At 39.8% G+C, this 16,026-nt stretch overlaps 1 protein-coding gene across 1 annotated transcript in view; it reads left to right on the forward strand.

Annotated features, from left to right (window-relative positions):
* prmt3 (protein arginine methyltransferase 3) overlaps positions 1 to 16,026 on the forward strand; it is a 65,570-nt gene that overhangs the window by 24,787 nt on the left and 24,757 nt on the right. Inside the window, exon 11 of the mRNA XM_031740976.2 lies at positions 6,337 to 6,415. Coding sequence (XP_031596836.1) covers positions 6,337 to 6,415 — 79 coding nt within the window. The remainder of the gene's footprint in view (positions 1 to 6,336; positions 6,416 to 16,026) is intronic.

Consider the following 16,026-nt stretch of genomic DNA (forward strand, 5'->3'; position numbering starts at 1 on the left):
ACAACGAATATGACTGCACATTTACGCCGACATCATCCTAGTGCAAAGACAAGTGGAAGCAGACAAAAACAACAAGCACGCATGCTACAAACTTTACCCGAGTCATTTAGACAGCCGTTAGCACATGATTCTCCTTATGGAGACCTGATATGTTTAATATACTGCTGAGAATATACCCCAGAAGAAGCGTATAGTATAGCTTTTATTTTGGAAAGAGCCATTTCTCTGTAATAAACTCTTTTTCCAAAGATGAGTGATTTCTCGATCAGATAGATTTATTTTTTATTATTATTTTCTTGTTTCAGCAACATTAAATTTAAAAACTGTACTTTTGAATTGAAATATCTATTTATAGTTTTAATAAATGACAAATTAAAAAGGCATGAACATTTTTTTGTATCGAAAAAAATATCGAACCGTGACAGCAAAGTATTGAACCGAACCGAACCGTGAATTTTGTGTATCATTGCACCCCTAATATGTATATATATAGATGAGTGTGTATTATCCCACTCAGGGCGATTGTGTTTTATATGCTAATTTGGTTAATGGGTATAAGCTGCTCCAGCCCATTCTCATTAGGTTTTCATTAGTCTCTTTTATGGAAATGCACAGTGACTATAGTGTCGAGTATCCAAACAGCCTGGCTGTCTGAAAGGGAGTCAAGGGAGCTGTTTCCTCGCACTTAGCTTGCCTGTCTGTGGTACTGAGCCCTTCAGACAGGTGGATCAATATGTGGAAATGGTATAAAAAAGTTAGTAAGTCACTCTAGTGGTGAGATTTAATCTTGTTTTTCTTAACACAAGTCAATACATATAAAGTGAAGTTCAAAAAAGGAAGAGGGGACAGATAAAGTCTTTCCTGATTTACTTATCATGGAACTATTAAAAAAAAACAACAACTCAGGCTCATCACTCTATTCTTATTCACTGGTATTGATTAACCAACTTGTCAGGGACAGTGTATGCAGATGGTAAAATAAGTACTGAACATGCTACCATTTTCTAAGTAAACATATTGCTAAAGTTGCCATTGACATGAACTTCTTACCAGATGTCGGTAACAACCCATCCAGTCTGCACATGCAAAGAAATCAAAACATAGATGTCCATAAATTCGGTTATATTTAAGTTGTGTGTAATGATGAAATATGAACCAGGGACATATGAAGAAAGGGGGTGCAAAAAGACATGGAAAGTCATAACACCAGCATAAATCTATCAGTAATTAGAAAGCAATCCTGCCACTTAGTGCAAATTAATATCAGCTGTTTCAGTCCCATCTGATGGCCTATAAAAAGGTGTCTCATTAACAAGATTTCACATAAGAAACATCTCATGAGCTCTCTCATGACCTTTGCAACCTTATTGTTGCAAAACATACTAATGGCACTGGTTACAGAAGAATTTCGAAACTACTGAAGGTTCCAGTGAGCACTTTTGGCACTATAATCATAATATAAGTGGAAAGAACATAATTTCACCATAAACCGTCCACGACCAGGTGCTCCCTGAAAGATTTTAGACAGAGGAGTAGGAAGAACAATCAGAACAGTTGTCCAAGAGCCAAGGATCACTTGCGGAGAGCTACAGAAACAAGACTGAAGACTGGATTGCTAAAGAAAAAACACGTTGAAGCACATTTAAAGTTTACTGAAGAACATTTAGACAAACCTGTGAAATACTGGGAGACTATAGTCTGGTCAGATGAGACCGAAATTGGATGCTCTTTGGATGCTATAATACACACCATGTTAGTTGGAGGTGGGAACATGATGGTGAGGGGCTCTTTTTCAGCATACGGCACTGGCAAGCTTCCTTTAATTGAAGAAAGAATAATTGGAAAAGTGTACAGAGACATTCTTGATAAAAAAAAAAATCTGCTGCCATCTACCAGGATGATAAAGATGGGTGGCCTTTCAGCTAGACACTGATCCCAAACACACATCCCAGGAAACTCTCAGTTTGTTTCAAAGAAAGAAAAAGCTGCTAGAATGGCCCTGCCAATCACCTGACCTAAATCCAACTGAAAATCTATGGAAATAACTAAAGCTCAGAGTTCACAGAAGGGCCCCGAGAACAATAATAATAATAATGATAATAATAATAATAACTTTATTTATAAAGCGCTTTCAAAGTGCTGTACAGCTATTTGAAACTAAAAAGATAAATAAAAGCGATACATAGCAATACAAATAAAAAACACAATACAAGTTAAAAACAGCAAGAATTTAAAAACTAGAAGGCATAGAATTAAGACATGTAAGATGGGGTGAACAAATGTGTCTTCATCTTAGTTTTAAAAACCTCCACAGAGCATTCTTGCCTAATATCGTGAGGGAGGTTGTTCCACAAAAATGGGGCACAAAAAGAAAAAGCACGCCAGTTGTCTTTTTTCTGGGTCTAGGAACCTTTAGAGTCCTGAGATCGTAGAGCACGGGATGTAACATAAAGGTGTAAAAGGTCGGAGAGGTATGAAGGTGCCAATCCATTTAAAGCAGGTGAGCAGCAGGACCTTAAAATCTACTGGAACCTGACAAGGTAGCCAATGAAGAGATCTCAGTACAGGGGTAATGTGCTCAAATTTCAAAGTTCTTGTTAAAATATGAGCAGCTGCATTTTGCACCATCTGTAGACCTCTAAAACTTTTCTTTGGTAGCCCAGAAAGAAGAGCATTACAATAATCAATACGTGAAGACCCAAATGGATGGACAAGAACTTCTGCAGTGTCGCTTGACAAAACTTGTCTGATTTTGGCTATGTTCCTCAAATGATAAAAGAGAAAACAAAGAACGCCTTTTACATGAGACTCGAAGGAGAGCACCATGTCGAACCACACGCCCAAGTTTTTTACCTTGTCCCTGCAATTTATGACATTGTCATCAATTTTCAAGATGAAATTTTGGGACGAGTGCTGAAATTTTTGTGGTCCAATGACCATTAACTCTGTCTTATCAGTATTTAGGAGCAAGAAATTATCCGATAACCAGCCACTAATTGGAGATAGACGAGATTCTAGTTTAGAGACTTCAGCACAATTTCCAATGGTTAGAGGAACATAAAGCTGCAGGTCATCAGCGTAACAATGAAAGGTTACATTAAACAGAACATTAAAAGAACATGTAAAAGAAGACCAAGAGGCAGCAGATACATAGAAAACAGCAATACATAGAAAACAGCAATAGAAAACAGAACCTTCAGGATTTGAAGACTAAAGGATCTGAGCAATGGATGCAACTACTTTCTTCATATAGGAGGTGTCTTAAAGTTGTCATTGCCAACAAAGGCTTTTGTAGCACTTTTAAAAATATATTTACTTAGAAAATTGGAGATGTGTTCAATACTCATTTTATGTGCTGTAAATAAAGATCATAGAACTTTGGCTGTAAAAGAAAACTTGTTTTGAGATCATGCCAATTTCATCTGTTTTTAGTACAGAGATTGGTTTGTAAACCGTGAGGTAACTGAAAGAAAATGGGAAGCAGCTGAATAGGAAAGAACATGCATAGATTCCAGTTGTGATACATATTAACATGCGTGTTTAGTATAAAAGTAGGAAATGCAGTTGCCTAAATTTTTTAACCACAGTCACACAGACCTAATGCAGACTTAATGCAGGATTAATTTGTGTGTGTTTGTGTGTGTAAAATAATGGATGTAGCTTCCAGGTACAAAAAAAAAAAAAAAAAAACTAACCAAATGTGAAGTGCCTAAAGCCAGTATTCAATCTGAAGGCCACCAGATGGCATTAGCTGTGGTTGCAAAAAGAATTTGGGTACATCTATGAGAAAACAGCTTTCTGACTTTACCACTGTAAACACTTTACTGCTACGTTTATGGTCTCAGTCACTCGCTTTTGGTTATTGAATAAAAATTTAAGTCTATTTTGTACGTCTTGGTCATCTCAAGACGCTTTAAATTGTAAGGCAAAGGCCCTACAATAATACAGAGAACCCCCCCCTGCCAAATAATTAGACGCCCTCCTATGAGCAAGCACTTGGTGACAGTGGGAAGGAAAAACTCCCTTTTAATAGGAAGAAATCTTCAACAGAACCAGGCTCAGGGAGCAGCAGCTACCTGTTGCAACCAGTTGGAGGTAAGGTGAGGGGAGTGTCATTACAAATTATACAGACAATATGTTACACCTACACCTAGAGTGAATCATTTCCCGAAAGAAGTGAAATGCCGTCATTTGTACTTAGTGTGGCTACACTGCTCTGTCATCACAAACAGAGTGAATCGTGTTGCTCTTGGAGCTATTAAATCCTGACCAACTATTACCCCTGAAATCTAGGAAAGAGAATCTTTCAGAGTTGGTTGACTCTATACTGTGTTTGTTAGAGCTGTGAAAACAAGAGAAACAGCATTTACTGCAAGATTACTAGCTATTGCATTAGCTTTTTGAGCAAGCTGCAGCCTATTAAAAGACAATTTAACTGAGGCATTATCCTTACTTAGTGGACCAGGTACATGTAGTTACTTCTCTGGGAAGGTACACGCCAAGTTAGTGTGCAGATTACAGTGAATAATCTTCACTGACTGGCTTTTAACTTGTTATAGGTCCATCATATGCTGCATAATACAATTTTATTGTCTTACTAATAGCCCGGGATAACTTTTAACACATGTTCACCAATGGCTTTTTGTTGCTTAAAGTTTTGTTTGTCAGGCAAACCAAAATACTGAAGCCTTATTGTGTGTGTAAGGCTTGACACTGAAATAGACCAGTGTCTCCATGTATTTTTTATTATTTGGTCATTAACATTGCAGTTGTATAAGTTAGGGAGGTGTGGTAGTTGATGTTGGAAGGACATGCAAAGCGGCCGGCGGTGTGGCAGTGGTGTTGGTGTGGGGGTCAGTAAATTTGGAGCATTGTTGATGATAAAAACAAGGTGTGACTGCTTTCAGGCATCTCTCTCTTATGTCCTCCTTCCTTCAAGTGAACCAGTGTCCCGTGAAATTGGGCTCTAAATTACGAGACTAGTGTGCTCTGTGCAAGGCGTTTAAAAACGACTCGCTCTGCAGCTAAGGACATTGACTGGACCACAACAGTCAGCAAACAGGCGATCCGCAGGCCTGACTTTGGTTTGAGACTGGTGTAGTGTTGATAAAGGGAAACAATCTCTCTGTTTGTCTCCTTGTGGAGGATGTGACGGTTATATCTGCTTCATCGCTGTCATCATTATCAGCGTCGGCCCATGACAGAGATGGTGACGATTTTGGAGTTCCAGTTATAAATCAGAGCGGTTTCCCTGTTTGTCTTTCCCCCCCTCTCCTCCCTCCAGCGAGAGATTGTCTTTATTTGAATAATAAGGCTCTTATCTCAGTGAGTTGCTATTCTGCTGGCCACTGCATTTCCTCAGTATCACTCTGTCTTCTTCCCCTCTGTTTTGTCCTTAATCATACATGCCTACCAACCCACACACACCCACCGCTCATTCACTTTTTATCTTCTGTCCTGGACCTCACCTCTCCTTGTCCCTCTTTCTCTCCACTGAAGGTAATATAGAGATACTGGATTCTTAAACATAAATCAGGCTGTTTTTTTCTGAAGTTTTTCCATCATATTGAGTTCACACTACAGATTTAATCGGGTTTAATCACTACAGATTTAATCACTTGTAGAGGACTCTTCACTATAGTGCTAGCAAGCCATTTCTGAAATATTAAACTGCCCATAAGTTAAATCACAGCACAACTGAACTTGGTAAAAGACAAACTCAGGCATGTAAGCCTTAAAATGTTGAGCCTAAAATACAGACCTGAAAGCACTCATGGGCGTCTTCATTCCTGAGAAAGTCAGTCAATGTTTTGACAGCTTTGAAAAGACTGTCGTGGATCATCAGTTACAGGATGTGCATGTACTGATTTGTCTCTGCCTCAACATCCCAGATGGAGATGTAACCTCCCCATATGTTTGAACCCGCCCAAATCATATGCTGAAAAATAACATACTGAAGTGGCCAGGCTTTTCTGATTGGTTAATCCTTTGGTTGGACTGGCAGTAGGTGGAAAAGGCCATTTGTCAGCAGTATCTGCCACTCAGGTTGAAGCCAACAAGATGTGGACAAAAATCTATTTCAGCATTAATGGAATAATACCACGGTTAATGTGCCACCTACTGGAGCAGAACACAAGGTCAACCCGAGGTCAAATCCATGGATGCTGGGTTGCAGATATCCCTTGATTCACAGTCATGGCCATGTCAGATAAAAAAAAAAAATAACCCTGCCTTGAACTCTTGGAGAAACATGTTCTAACCTCTTTTTTTGTTCATTAACCCCTAACTTTAACTTTAAGATGTTGGGATAGTGATGTGTATTTCCTCTCCTCCTAGGGTTACTTCTTGCTGTTTGAATCCATGTTGGACTCTGTCCTGTATGCCAGAGACCTCTACTTGGCTGACGGGGGCTCGGGTACGTCACATCTTCTGTTGTGTTAAGTCATTATTACAAGTGTTACGGCCCTAGCAGGGCCTCCTCCTGAAGGTGCCTGTGTGGGCGTGTCCTACAATCTCTTCTGCCTGAGGTGCCACCTTTCTCTTTTACACAGCTGACTCACATCAGTAATTAAAGGTATTTAAGCCCAGGGAAAGGTGAGCTCTGGGCCAGGTAGGTCAGACATTTTATTAGAGGTTCAGCAAACTCTTTACAGGATACATATGATGGGTCTATTGGTAGTGTTTGTATGGGTCCCGGCTCACTATGGGATAAGGGGGGATGAAGCAGCGGACAGGTTAGCAAAGGAAGCCGCTAATCATGAGACAGTTGATCTGGCGGTGAATTTTGGTCAGGAGGAAGTAAAGAGTATTATTAAGATAGAAATGAGGGGTAGATGGCAGAAACAGTGGGAAGAAGACAGGAGGGGAAGGTGGTTATATAAAATTCAAAGGAGGGTGGGAGTGAGGAGAGCCACAAGAAGGAGTAGGCGAGAGGAGGTGGTGGTGTCAAGACTGAGATTTGGGCATACGGGTTTGAATTCCACACTGTTTTTGATAGGGAAACCTTGGAGCATGTTATTTTGCAGTGTCGGAATTATACGGTAGAGAGGAGACGGTTGGTCCAAAATCTCAGTAGCATTGCTATGAAACTTGATCTTGTAGGGTTGCTACGGAAGGAGTCGGGGGTTAAATGTTATCAGGCATTGTTTCAGTTTTTGAGAGAAGGAAGGTTGTTTGGGAGGATATGAAGTGGGTTTTTTTTTTTTTTGTTTGAGCGTGATTTCTGTCCACACTCCATACCAGTGGTGGCGGTAATGCATCATGCAGTTGTTTGCCAACCGCCAATAATACGTAAAAGAAGAAGAAGCTCTGGGCCAGAGTGCCATGTGAATGGTTACAGCTAGTGAGCTATGTGTTTGTAGCTACTGAGTTGTGTGTTTTTGTGGTTGCAGCTAGTGAGCTGCTCTTTTTTGACTTACTTTTACTTTATTGACCAATGCTTGAGTTTTGTTTGTTTCCTTAAATCAGTGGTTCCCAAACTTTTTTTGCCAGGCCCCCCTTTGTTGTACAAGAAAAATGTTCGCGCCCCACCACCACCCCTTTTAGGGGAACGTAACAAGTGGGGGCTTGTCCGGGATCTTTGAAAAGGGAGTTTCAAGTTGGTGGCATATCTTGCTTTGTCAAGACAAGACAGCATCAAGACAGCAGAAAGGATGGTAACATCACAGCCAGTTGTTCGGCTAACAATAGAATTACATTGAGAAATGTTCATCAGAGAAATGGGAGTGCATGCGAATGTGTTAATAGCTCAAAACTGAGTGTGTGTGTGTAACTTTGTAATTCCTGTTTCAGACTGAGATCAAAGGGATGCAATTGAATTCACAGGCCAGTTTAATTTTACTGTGCACGTATCAGTGTCAGCCAGTTAATGGAAGTCATTAGTGGCTATTAGGGCTGGGCCATATCATACCGTTCACGGTAATACCGGTGTAATTTTGGGTAACGATAGGAAAATGAAATATCGCGATAGAATATGGGTAAAACGCACATGCGCAGTGCCTATGTTTACATACGCACATGGTGGCGATGCAGAATGAGAAGAGCGAAAGTGGATCGTTAAATGAAATGGATGAACCAGAATTGGTTTGTAAAAATGCTGCAACTTCAGTGGTGTGGAACTGGTTTAGCTTTCGTCCGTCAGATACACAACAAAGCACTATTTTTGGTAGAGCCTGCTAGCGGGCCGTCGTTATTACCGTGTTGTTTGGAAAATACGGCACACTTAAAATCAATCCTTTGATTTTTCTGAAAATCGACAGTGTCCCTTATAATCCCGTGTGCCTTATGTATGAATTCTGGTTGTGTTTACTGACCTCGAAACGATTTTATGTGGTACACGGCGCTCGAAAATCTGTCAAATGTTTCAGTACGACTTTGCTAAGCTACCAACCCGCACCGCTTGATGGATTGTCGGAGCATTACGGCTATCGTATGCAGGCGCCTCGCGGAGTGATACGTACTGTGCTTCAACATAATATTACCGTATTGTGTGTGTATAACCTCTTTTTAAGTTTTGTGGATATTATACATGGTTATGCTGAGGATATGTCGGCCAATTTCCACTGGAAATGCCTTTTGGTTAAACTGCCAGCAAGGATTTGCATTTGCACTGTTAATTTTTATATAACTTTAATGCACATAAAAAAACAGCTGCTTGTTTAAGTGAAAATACATTGATGGGGTTTTTTGCACTAATAAAGTTGTGGAGTTGTAAAGTATTTTGTCTAGTGTTAATTATATCGTCAGTTATATTGTTATCGCAAATTTTCAAATGTATATCGTGATAAATATTTTTGGTCATATCGCCCTGCTCTAGAGGCTATTATACTAACAGGGATTGTTTGGATTGGTTTCCTTCTATTTTCCACTTATGTCAGATGGTACACATTGATGCAGAGTTTGGCCTCCAAACTTTCTATTTTTGCCTCAGTAGCAACTTGGTTAGGTGTTTTTAGGATATTTGGCTCCAAATGATTGGACCTTATAATGGAAACTACAGCTTGACACACATGGAAAGACCTCTCTCTTAGGTCATCCCATCCCTGCCACAGACCCAATTTAATGACATGTGCCAAATGTGAGGGAGCTAAAGAACTGTTCCACCACAGTGCCTTCAGTGGCTCTTGGGGAAATGAGAGCGAGGTCTCACACACACACACACACACACACACACACACACACACACACACACACACACACACACACACACACACACACACAGAGGGACAGCCAGAATGACAGTACATATAGAGACAGATCTTCTAGTGAGAGAAATCAGACAAGTGCAGGTTTGAAGTACGTGAAGCAAAGCTTAAAGCTCAGGATATCGTATGGTTCATCATGAGCCTTTCAACTCTTATGGTCATAGCTATGGTTATGGTTCGTTGCCTCTACTTAACCATTGCTCCATCAGAACTCCAGAATGTAAAATGAAAACACTCAAAAACAAGAAAAACATCTGACAGCAACATGGACTTAAAGCAGTGGAGCACTTGAGTGTCTGTCTGTAATGCCATCAACAGGATATAAAATCCAAAGTTAACCTAAGGTAGCCTCATTTAAGTTACTTGCATGTAACAGCAGCGTGATTAAGTGACTTTTATTTTCCCATAAATGCACTTCTCACAGTTAATTATCTCCTACACTTACCTACAGACAGCTCAATCAAGTTATTTCATGTTACTTTTGACAAAGTAATTCCAGCAGCATGTTCCTCCCTGCTCCCAATTGTGGCTTCACTATTCCCAAAGGAGTTTTTAGGAGTTCATTGCTTAGATATAATAATAATGAATAAGAAAACACGCCAGGAGGGACAAATGATGGTAATTATTTTTGTGTTACAAAAGTAATTCTGGCTTCTTTTTCATGTTTGATTTGATAAACTACAATCTGATCAGCCTGGACAAGATTGTGAGCTAATGATTTAGTCAGCTTTCTGCCTTTATGAAGCCGGGTTAACAGTTCTTTCCTTGAAAACTGTAAATGAAGTCAGCAGAAGATTGCTAATAAATGGCTAATTTGGTATGCAGGGTGCCAGACACTAAAAAGAAGTTAGTTACCTGTGACAGTAATATGAGTGGAGCCTTCCTTCTGTGGTAAACATCCCCAAGGCAGTATTTGCTCAAATAAACACAGCAAATATTCTGTGTAAGTACAGCTAGACTGCACCTTAACTTTTTCAAATTTATGAGTGTTTGGCAATAGTAAAGTTGTTGTGTCACCTTAAATTGATCAACTTCTGTTCTCGAGTTTGTTTTAAGATTTTTAGTATGTGTGCACATGTCTTAGCTGAGTTATTAGTCCAGCCCTGCAGCACTGCTGCTGTATGTGTGTTTAAGCTATATTAGAAGAGAGTTACAGCAGCTCCCTCATTCTCCCCACTACATTAACCTCCCCTTCATCCTTAAATGTGTCCCTGCTTGCCTGGCGCAGCACAGCGTCCAGGGAAAAGGGATCTGTTTTGTCCCATGCTCCCTCCCACACTGTCTTTCCCTCATTCACAGCCGACCAATGGGGGAGATGGTGAGAGAAGGAGAGAGAGGTGGGGGGGTAGGCATGGAGGGGGCATGAGAAATGGGCTGCGAGCAGTGAGTCGAGAAGGACGCAGATGTCAAAGCCATGAATCTGGGGACGCCCGTGTACCCCGCCCCCCCCCCGGCACGTTTCTTTTTCAGCTATTCCACAATACCCCCTCCTTTGCCCGTTCATCTCTCAGTCTTCATTTCTTTTTCAGTGTTTCTCTCAGACCATCAGTCCAGATTCTGCCCAATCAGCACCTCTCCCCTCACCTGGCCCTAACTCAGTTCAGTAATCAGAGTAAAATGAAGTGACAAGTCCATTGTTTACGTGCCTGTGTGTTAGTGAAAATGTGCACACAGTCATTAGGTATAGTGACACTCACAGGGTCACAGGCAGGCTTCAGCTAATAATGAGAAGCCATGAGATACCCATCACTGAGCTGTCACTATCCATTCACACATTTTATAGCCTGGTGGGTCGAAGGTCACGTGAAACTGAACACAAACACGTATGCCAGGAAAAATGATTAAAATGTGATCATTTTAAATCTATAAACACATTTTCTGTGCTAAAGTTTATGATATGCTTCACTGACAGGAAAAACAAGGCCAGGTTTTTCATATTACATGTAAATTACAATTAATCAATTCATTGCTTATTATATTTTATTCTTTTCCCTTTATTACATAAAGTACTTGATAAATGGTGTTTTTATGTTAAAAAAAATCTCAAAATATTGTCATTTTATCCATCATTTCCAAGTGCAGCTTCATTCTAGGGTTTTGCAAAAAAAAATCTTGTCCTTACAGGTTCTAAAATGAGATACATCCTGAGATGAACAGCAGCACAGGATATTGCGTGATTGTTGCAGGACCCTGTTTCAGCCAAGTTCAGCTGTCCAACAGATGGCTTCACAGTTAACACTAGTACTGGTATACACTGGAGTTCATGGTCTAGTCACTGATTGCAAAATGCCTAGCTCCTGTGGCTGCAAACAAGCCCAAATCATTACCCCTCCACCACCATGCTTGACAGTGGTATGAGGTGTTTGTGTTGATATGCTGTGTTTGGTTTTCCCCAAATGTCGCGCTGTGCATTTTGGCCAAATATCGTCACTTCAATCTCGTCTGTTCAAAGGACTTTGTTCCTGAAATCTTGTGGTTTGTTCAGATGCAACCTTGAGCTGTGCTACCATGTAGTTTTCAGAGAGAAGAGAAGTTTCTCTAAGAATTGCTCAGTTTGACCTTGGGGAGAATTTGGTGGGATGTCCACTCATGGGAAGAGAAGAACACATCTTTAATGTTTTTCAGTTGTGAATAATCTTTCTCACTATAAAATGATGGACTTGAAATTGTTTGTAAATGGCCTTATAGCCCCATTTGCTTCTCTAAGATCATTGCACTACATTTTTACTCCTTGGCATTGTGTTGAATACTTCAGACGTACAAACCCAAAAACGCCAAAACTTTGCTTTCAAAGAGCTGCTCACACTTGCCTATGATCAGTTAATCAAGCGCATTTGATTAGCGGCACCTCTCCATATAGAAATGATTCCTATAGAAATTGTGAAATAAAGAATACGTGATGTAATTCATGTTTTGCAGTCCATCTGAAGTCGTATTTACCTAATTTTAAGACCTGTTAAGGACCAGATTATTTTTTATTATGTCGTGATATATAAAACCTTAGAGCTCAAAGAGTTTCTTTTTCCTGTGATTGTTTGTCATACAAATTTTTTAATCACTTTGTATTTGTTGCAGAGGAGAAATAAGTGGCATGAAGATAATGTTAGTGTGATGTTTTTGTCCTTGGGCGTGCGTTACTGTGTCTGTGCGTGTGTGTCCCCTTGGCAAAGTCTAGTGCTAGACACGCCTACTGTAGCAGGGATTACCTCAAAGGTGACTTTGAGTACTTTGGCAGGCGTTAATATGTCTCTCTGTGGAACAGCTATCCTGTACCAAAAACTCTTTACGGGTGTATAGTTGACATCAAAACAAACCAGAGTATGACGATGGTTGTGATGTAAGAACGTATGTCCATCATGGCTTGAGTCACAAGGTGGTCTCTAGTTAGGTACTAAACATTGTTTATTTTTTGGTTGTTTGTTATAGATGTCTTTAGCATAGGGGCTGATACTTGCATTACTAGTAGCAGGAGTAGTTTTATATCCTCATGAGTGTTTTAAACTCTAGTTTAGTCCCTAGGCCTCGGTGTTGGCTAATGTTGCTTCACAGTAGGAACAGCAATGGCTTCAAGCATCTCAGCTCTAACTTAATCACCAAGCATATTAGTCATCCAAAGAAATTTATTCAGATGTGAAAATACAATGACAAGACATTAGCTCATGTTTAATGCTCATTTTGTGATGCAGATAGTTCATTTGATAGACAGTGTTATATAATTCTTATACATCTTATAAGAGTTTTTTTTCCCATGAGGCTGCAGGATATTTTAAAAAATTTGGAAAATAATTTTAAAAACGTGTTTATTTTTATCAGTAATTATTTTGTGTCAGTTAAAGTTTTGCGGTCATGCCACAATCTTAAATTGCCTCAAAAGGCTACCATTTCATATGTTTCTGTAACAATCCTCAGTCTGCTTTTCCACAAGTAATGAATCAGTCGTAGTCTGGGATCACACCAATTTTAGCTTTTTCTCCCTCATTCTTTATCACACAGCATAGTTATCAGTGTTGCTGCTGAATGTGTGAGAGAGAGAGAGAGAGAGCAGGCAAGTGCAGGCAGAGTAACACCATTATTGATGCTGTGGAACTTTCATTAGCACCTAAAGTAATGAAAGGGATAATGGACAGAAGGAAGTTGTTGGTTGTTGTTGTTTTGTTTTTTTTTGTCTTCTTGTCTGCTTGAAGGGGAAAATGAGTTAACTATTTTTTCCCTCTTCTTTTGTAAAGTCATTTGTGCAGTAGAGAAACTTGACTCATTAAAACTTGGACTGTCAGGAGAGTGTCTCAAATCTCACAAGTTTAAGTCTTTTTGGGTGGTCATGCTTAGGGCTGTTCGATATAACGATATATATCGGATGACGATAGAAAAACGTCTATCGTTTCATTTTACGCTATCGTTTGTTTCGTGGTGTCGCAAAATAAACTGTTTACGGCAATATTTTTTCATTATTTTGATGGTCACTGTAGTGGCTATATGAATTTCCTAAAGTTCTCTCTTTCTCTTATATTTAATATAACCACACTACAGACGGACAAGCGCTTGTTTTTATGCGTTGTCGTTAGCAACAACGACGGTAAAACCACCTCGTGTCCGCTTGTTTATTTTCCACATAAACCTTTCACAATAAAGCTCAAGATCCTGTTGAGACTTTTCAAAATAAACTGAATCACGTGAAAGATGCAGAGTATTTACGGATGAGAAGCAAAAAAGAGCCGCCAGGTGCTAAAAAATAAACCTCAGACTCAAACGTTAGAACAGGCTTTTCCCCGCAGCACGCTGTGTAATAAATACTCACAAAGAAAACGGCAGCAACCTATGTCTAAAAATGTATCGTTTCATGCATCAGTTAAAACACTCGACTCCAGGTACGCGACACCCAGCTGGAAACACTTCACGCAAGTCGAGCTGCCCGACATTCACAGAATTTACAGAAAATGTTACATTTTTGTGATTTATATCGTTATCGGACGATAGATGTCTTAATATCGGGATATGAGATTTTGGTCATATCGCACAGCCCTAGTCATGCTTCCTATGCACAGTTTCTTGGTGGACAGAAGTAATATTTAGATGTTGGTGGACAGAAGTGCACAATGCTAACTTCTTGACAAGATATTTCTTGTGAGAGCTCTGTGCACAGAACTGTGAGTGCAGTTTGAGTGCTGATACTTAATGGAGATAAAGCATTAGTACTTGACTTCTTTTATGCTTTCAAACTGATAAAGGGGAGTGAATTTCTACTAGATTCTACATTTTTGTGGGAAACGCTTCTGAAGAGTGGAGGCTAGCCATGGTCTTGGAATTGGATGTGTGTCCACACCCTTTGTCTTGAGCCATTTAGTATTAAAGTAAAGTGTGAAGAATGAAAGTAGGACAGAGTGGTAATCAGGCCAATGTTTTGTGCACATGTGATGGATACAGTCATTAAAGGAGCTTCATGAAATTGATGCAAAACTCCACACCCCCAGGATCTTAAGGCGTTCTCTGATTAAATTTGTTGAATAGTTTGTGAGTTATTAAATTTGCTGACATTAAGGATGTCTCATCACTGAGAACAGACATTTATGGGAGCAGATTTTTTCACTCTTTCCTTTAGTTGTGATTAATGATCTTTTGTGTGGAGTAAAAAAAATCCCAGAATATTCTCTCATTGTTGTCTGGGCAGCCTTCCAAGTGTTCAGGATACAGATTCAGTGTCCTTCAAAACTGTGGACAGTGATACATATGTTTGGTGCTGTTGTTTTGTATTGTTTGGAAAATTAAAGCAACAGTTAAATTCAATTTAAATGCATTACCAACTGAGGAGGGGCATATCACTGTTTAAAATGCTTTTGGGGGATTTATCCATTTTTTTTTTTTTTTTAACCTCATGGGTACAATTATTAAAAGAAAAAAAAAATTCCAAATTTGAGAATACATGTTAGAATGCAGTCCGTAAGTGATGCTGATTTATTATACTTTTACTACTAAAGCGTTGCTTTTTAATAGTCCTCCATAGATTTAAATATATCTCACAGCCTCCTTAAGTAAATAACATGATAGATTTTATATAAGTATTAGGCCCCAGCTGCACAGGGTCAGGGACTAGTCAGTGTGTATCTGGCAGCCACCAGGCAAAATGACTATTCTCTGACTGGTTGTCAAGTAGACGTTGCTGGCAATCACTAGGTGAAATTCAATTCATTTTTATTTATATACTGCCAAATCACAACAACAGTTGCCTCAAGGCGCTTTATATTGTAAGATATACAATAATGCAAAGAAAACAGAGAAAACCCTAATCATCATATGACCCTGTAACAAAACCATGGCAGACTTGATGACGTTTGCATGCTTTTCAGCATTAACTTTTTATTAACTCACACGGTTGCTGTTTACATACTGCTTGGCTTTAGTTTTGCAGCTCCCAGCCACACACACTAACAACATTAACAACACCTGACAGGACCCAGTACGGACTCTTTATGCCGGCGAGGCGTGATTGCGGATGTTGCTCAGGTGCATCCGCCTCCCCTGCAGCAGCACCGCAGATCATGCCCCGCCACAGACTCCTATGAGCAAGTGCTTAGGCGACAGTGGGAAGGAAAAACTGCCCTTTAACAGAAAGAAATGTCCAGCAGAACCAGGCTCAGGGAGTGGAGCCCATCTGCTGAAACCAGTTGGGGGTGAGGGGAGGAAGACAGGGCAAAGACACGCTATGGAAGAGAGCCAGAGATTAATAATAACTAATAACTGAATACAGAGAGGTGTATAAACATAGTGAGCGAAAAAGGTGACTGAAATAGACTGCAAACAAGGTGTAGAACCAGCAGACAGGGTGCCG

Source organism: Oreochromis aureus, linkage group 1 (assembly GCF_013358895.1).
Source record: "Oreochromis aureus strain Israel breed Guangdong linkage group 1, ZZ_aureus, whole genome shotgun sequence".
Taxonomy (NCBI): Eukaryota; Metazoa; Chordata; class Actinopteri; order Cichliformes; family Cichlidae; genus Oreochromis; species Oreochromis aureus.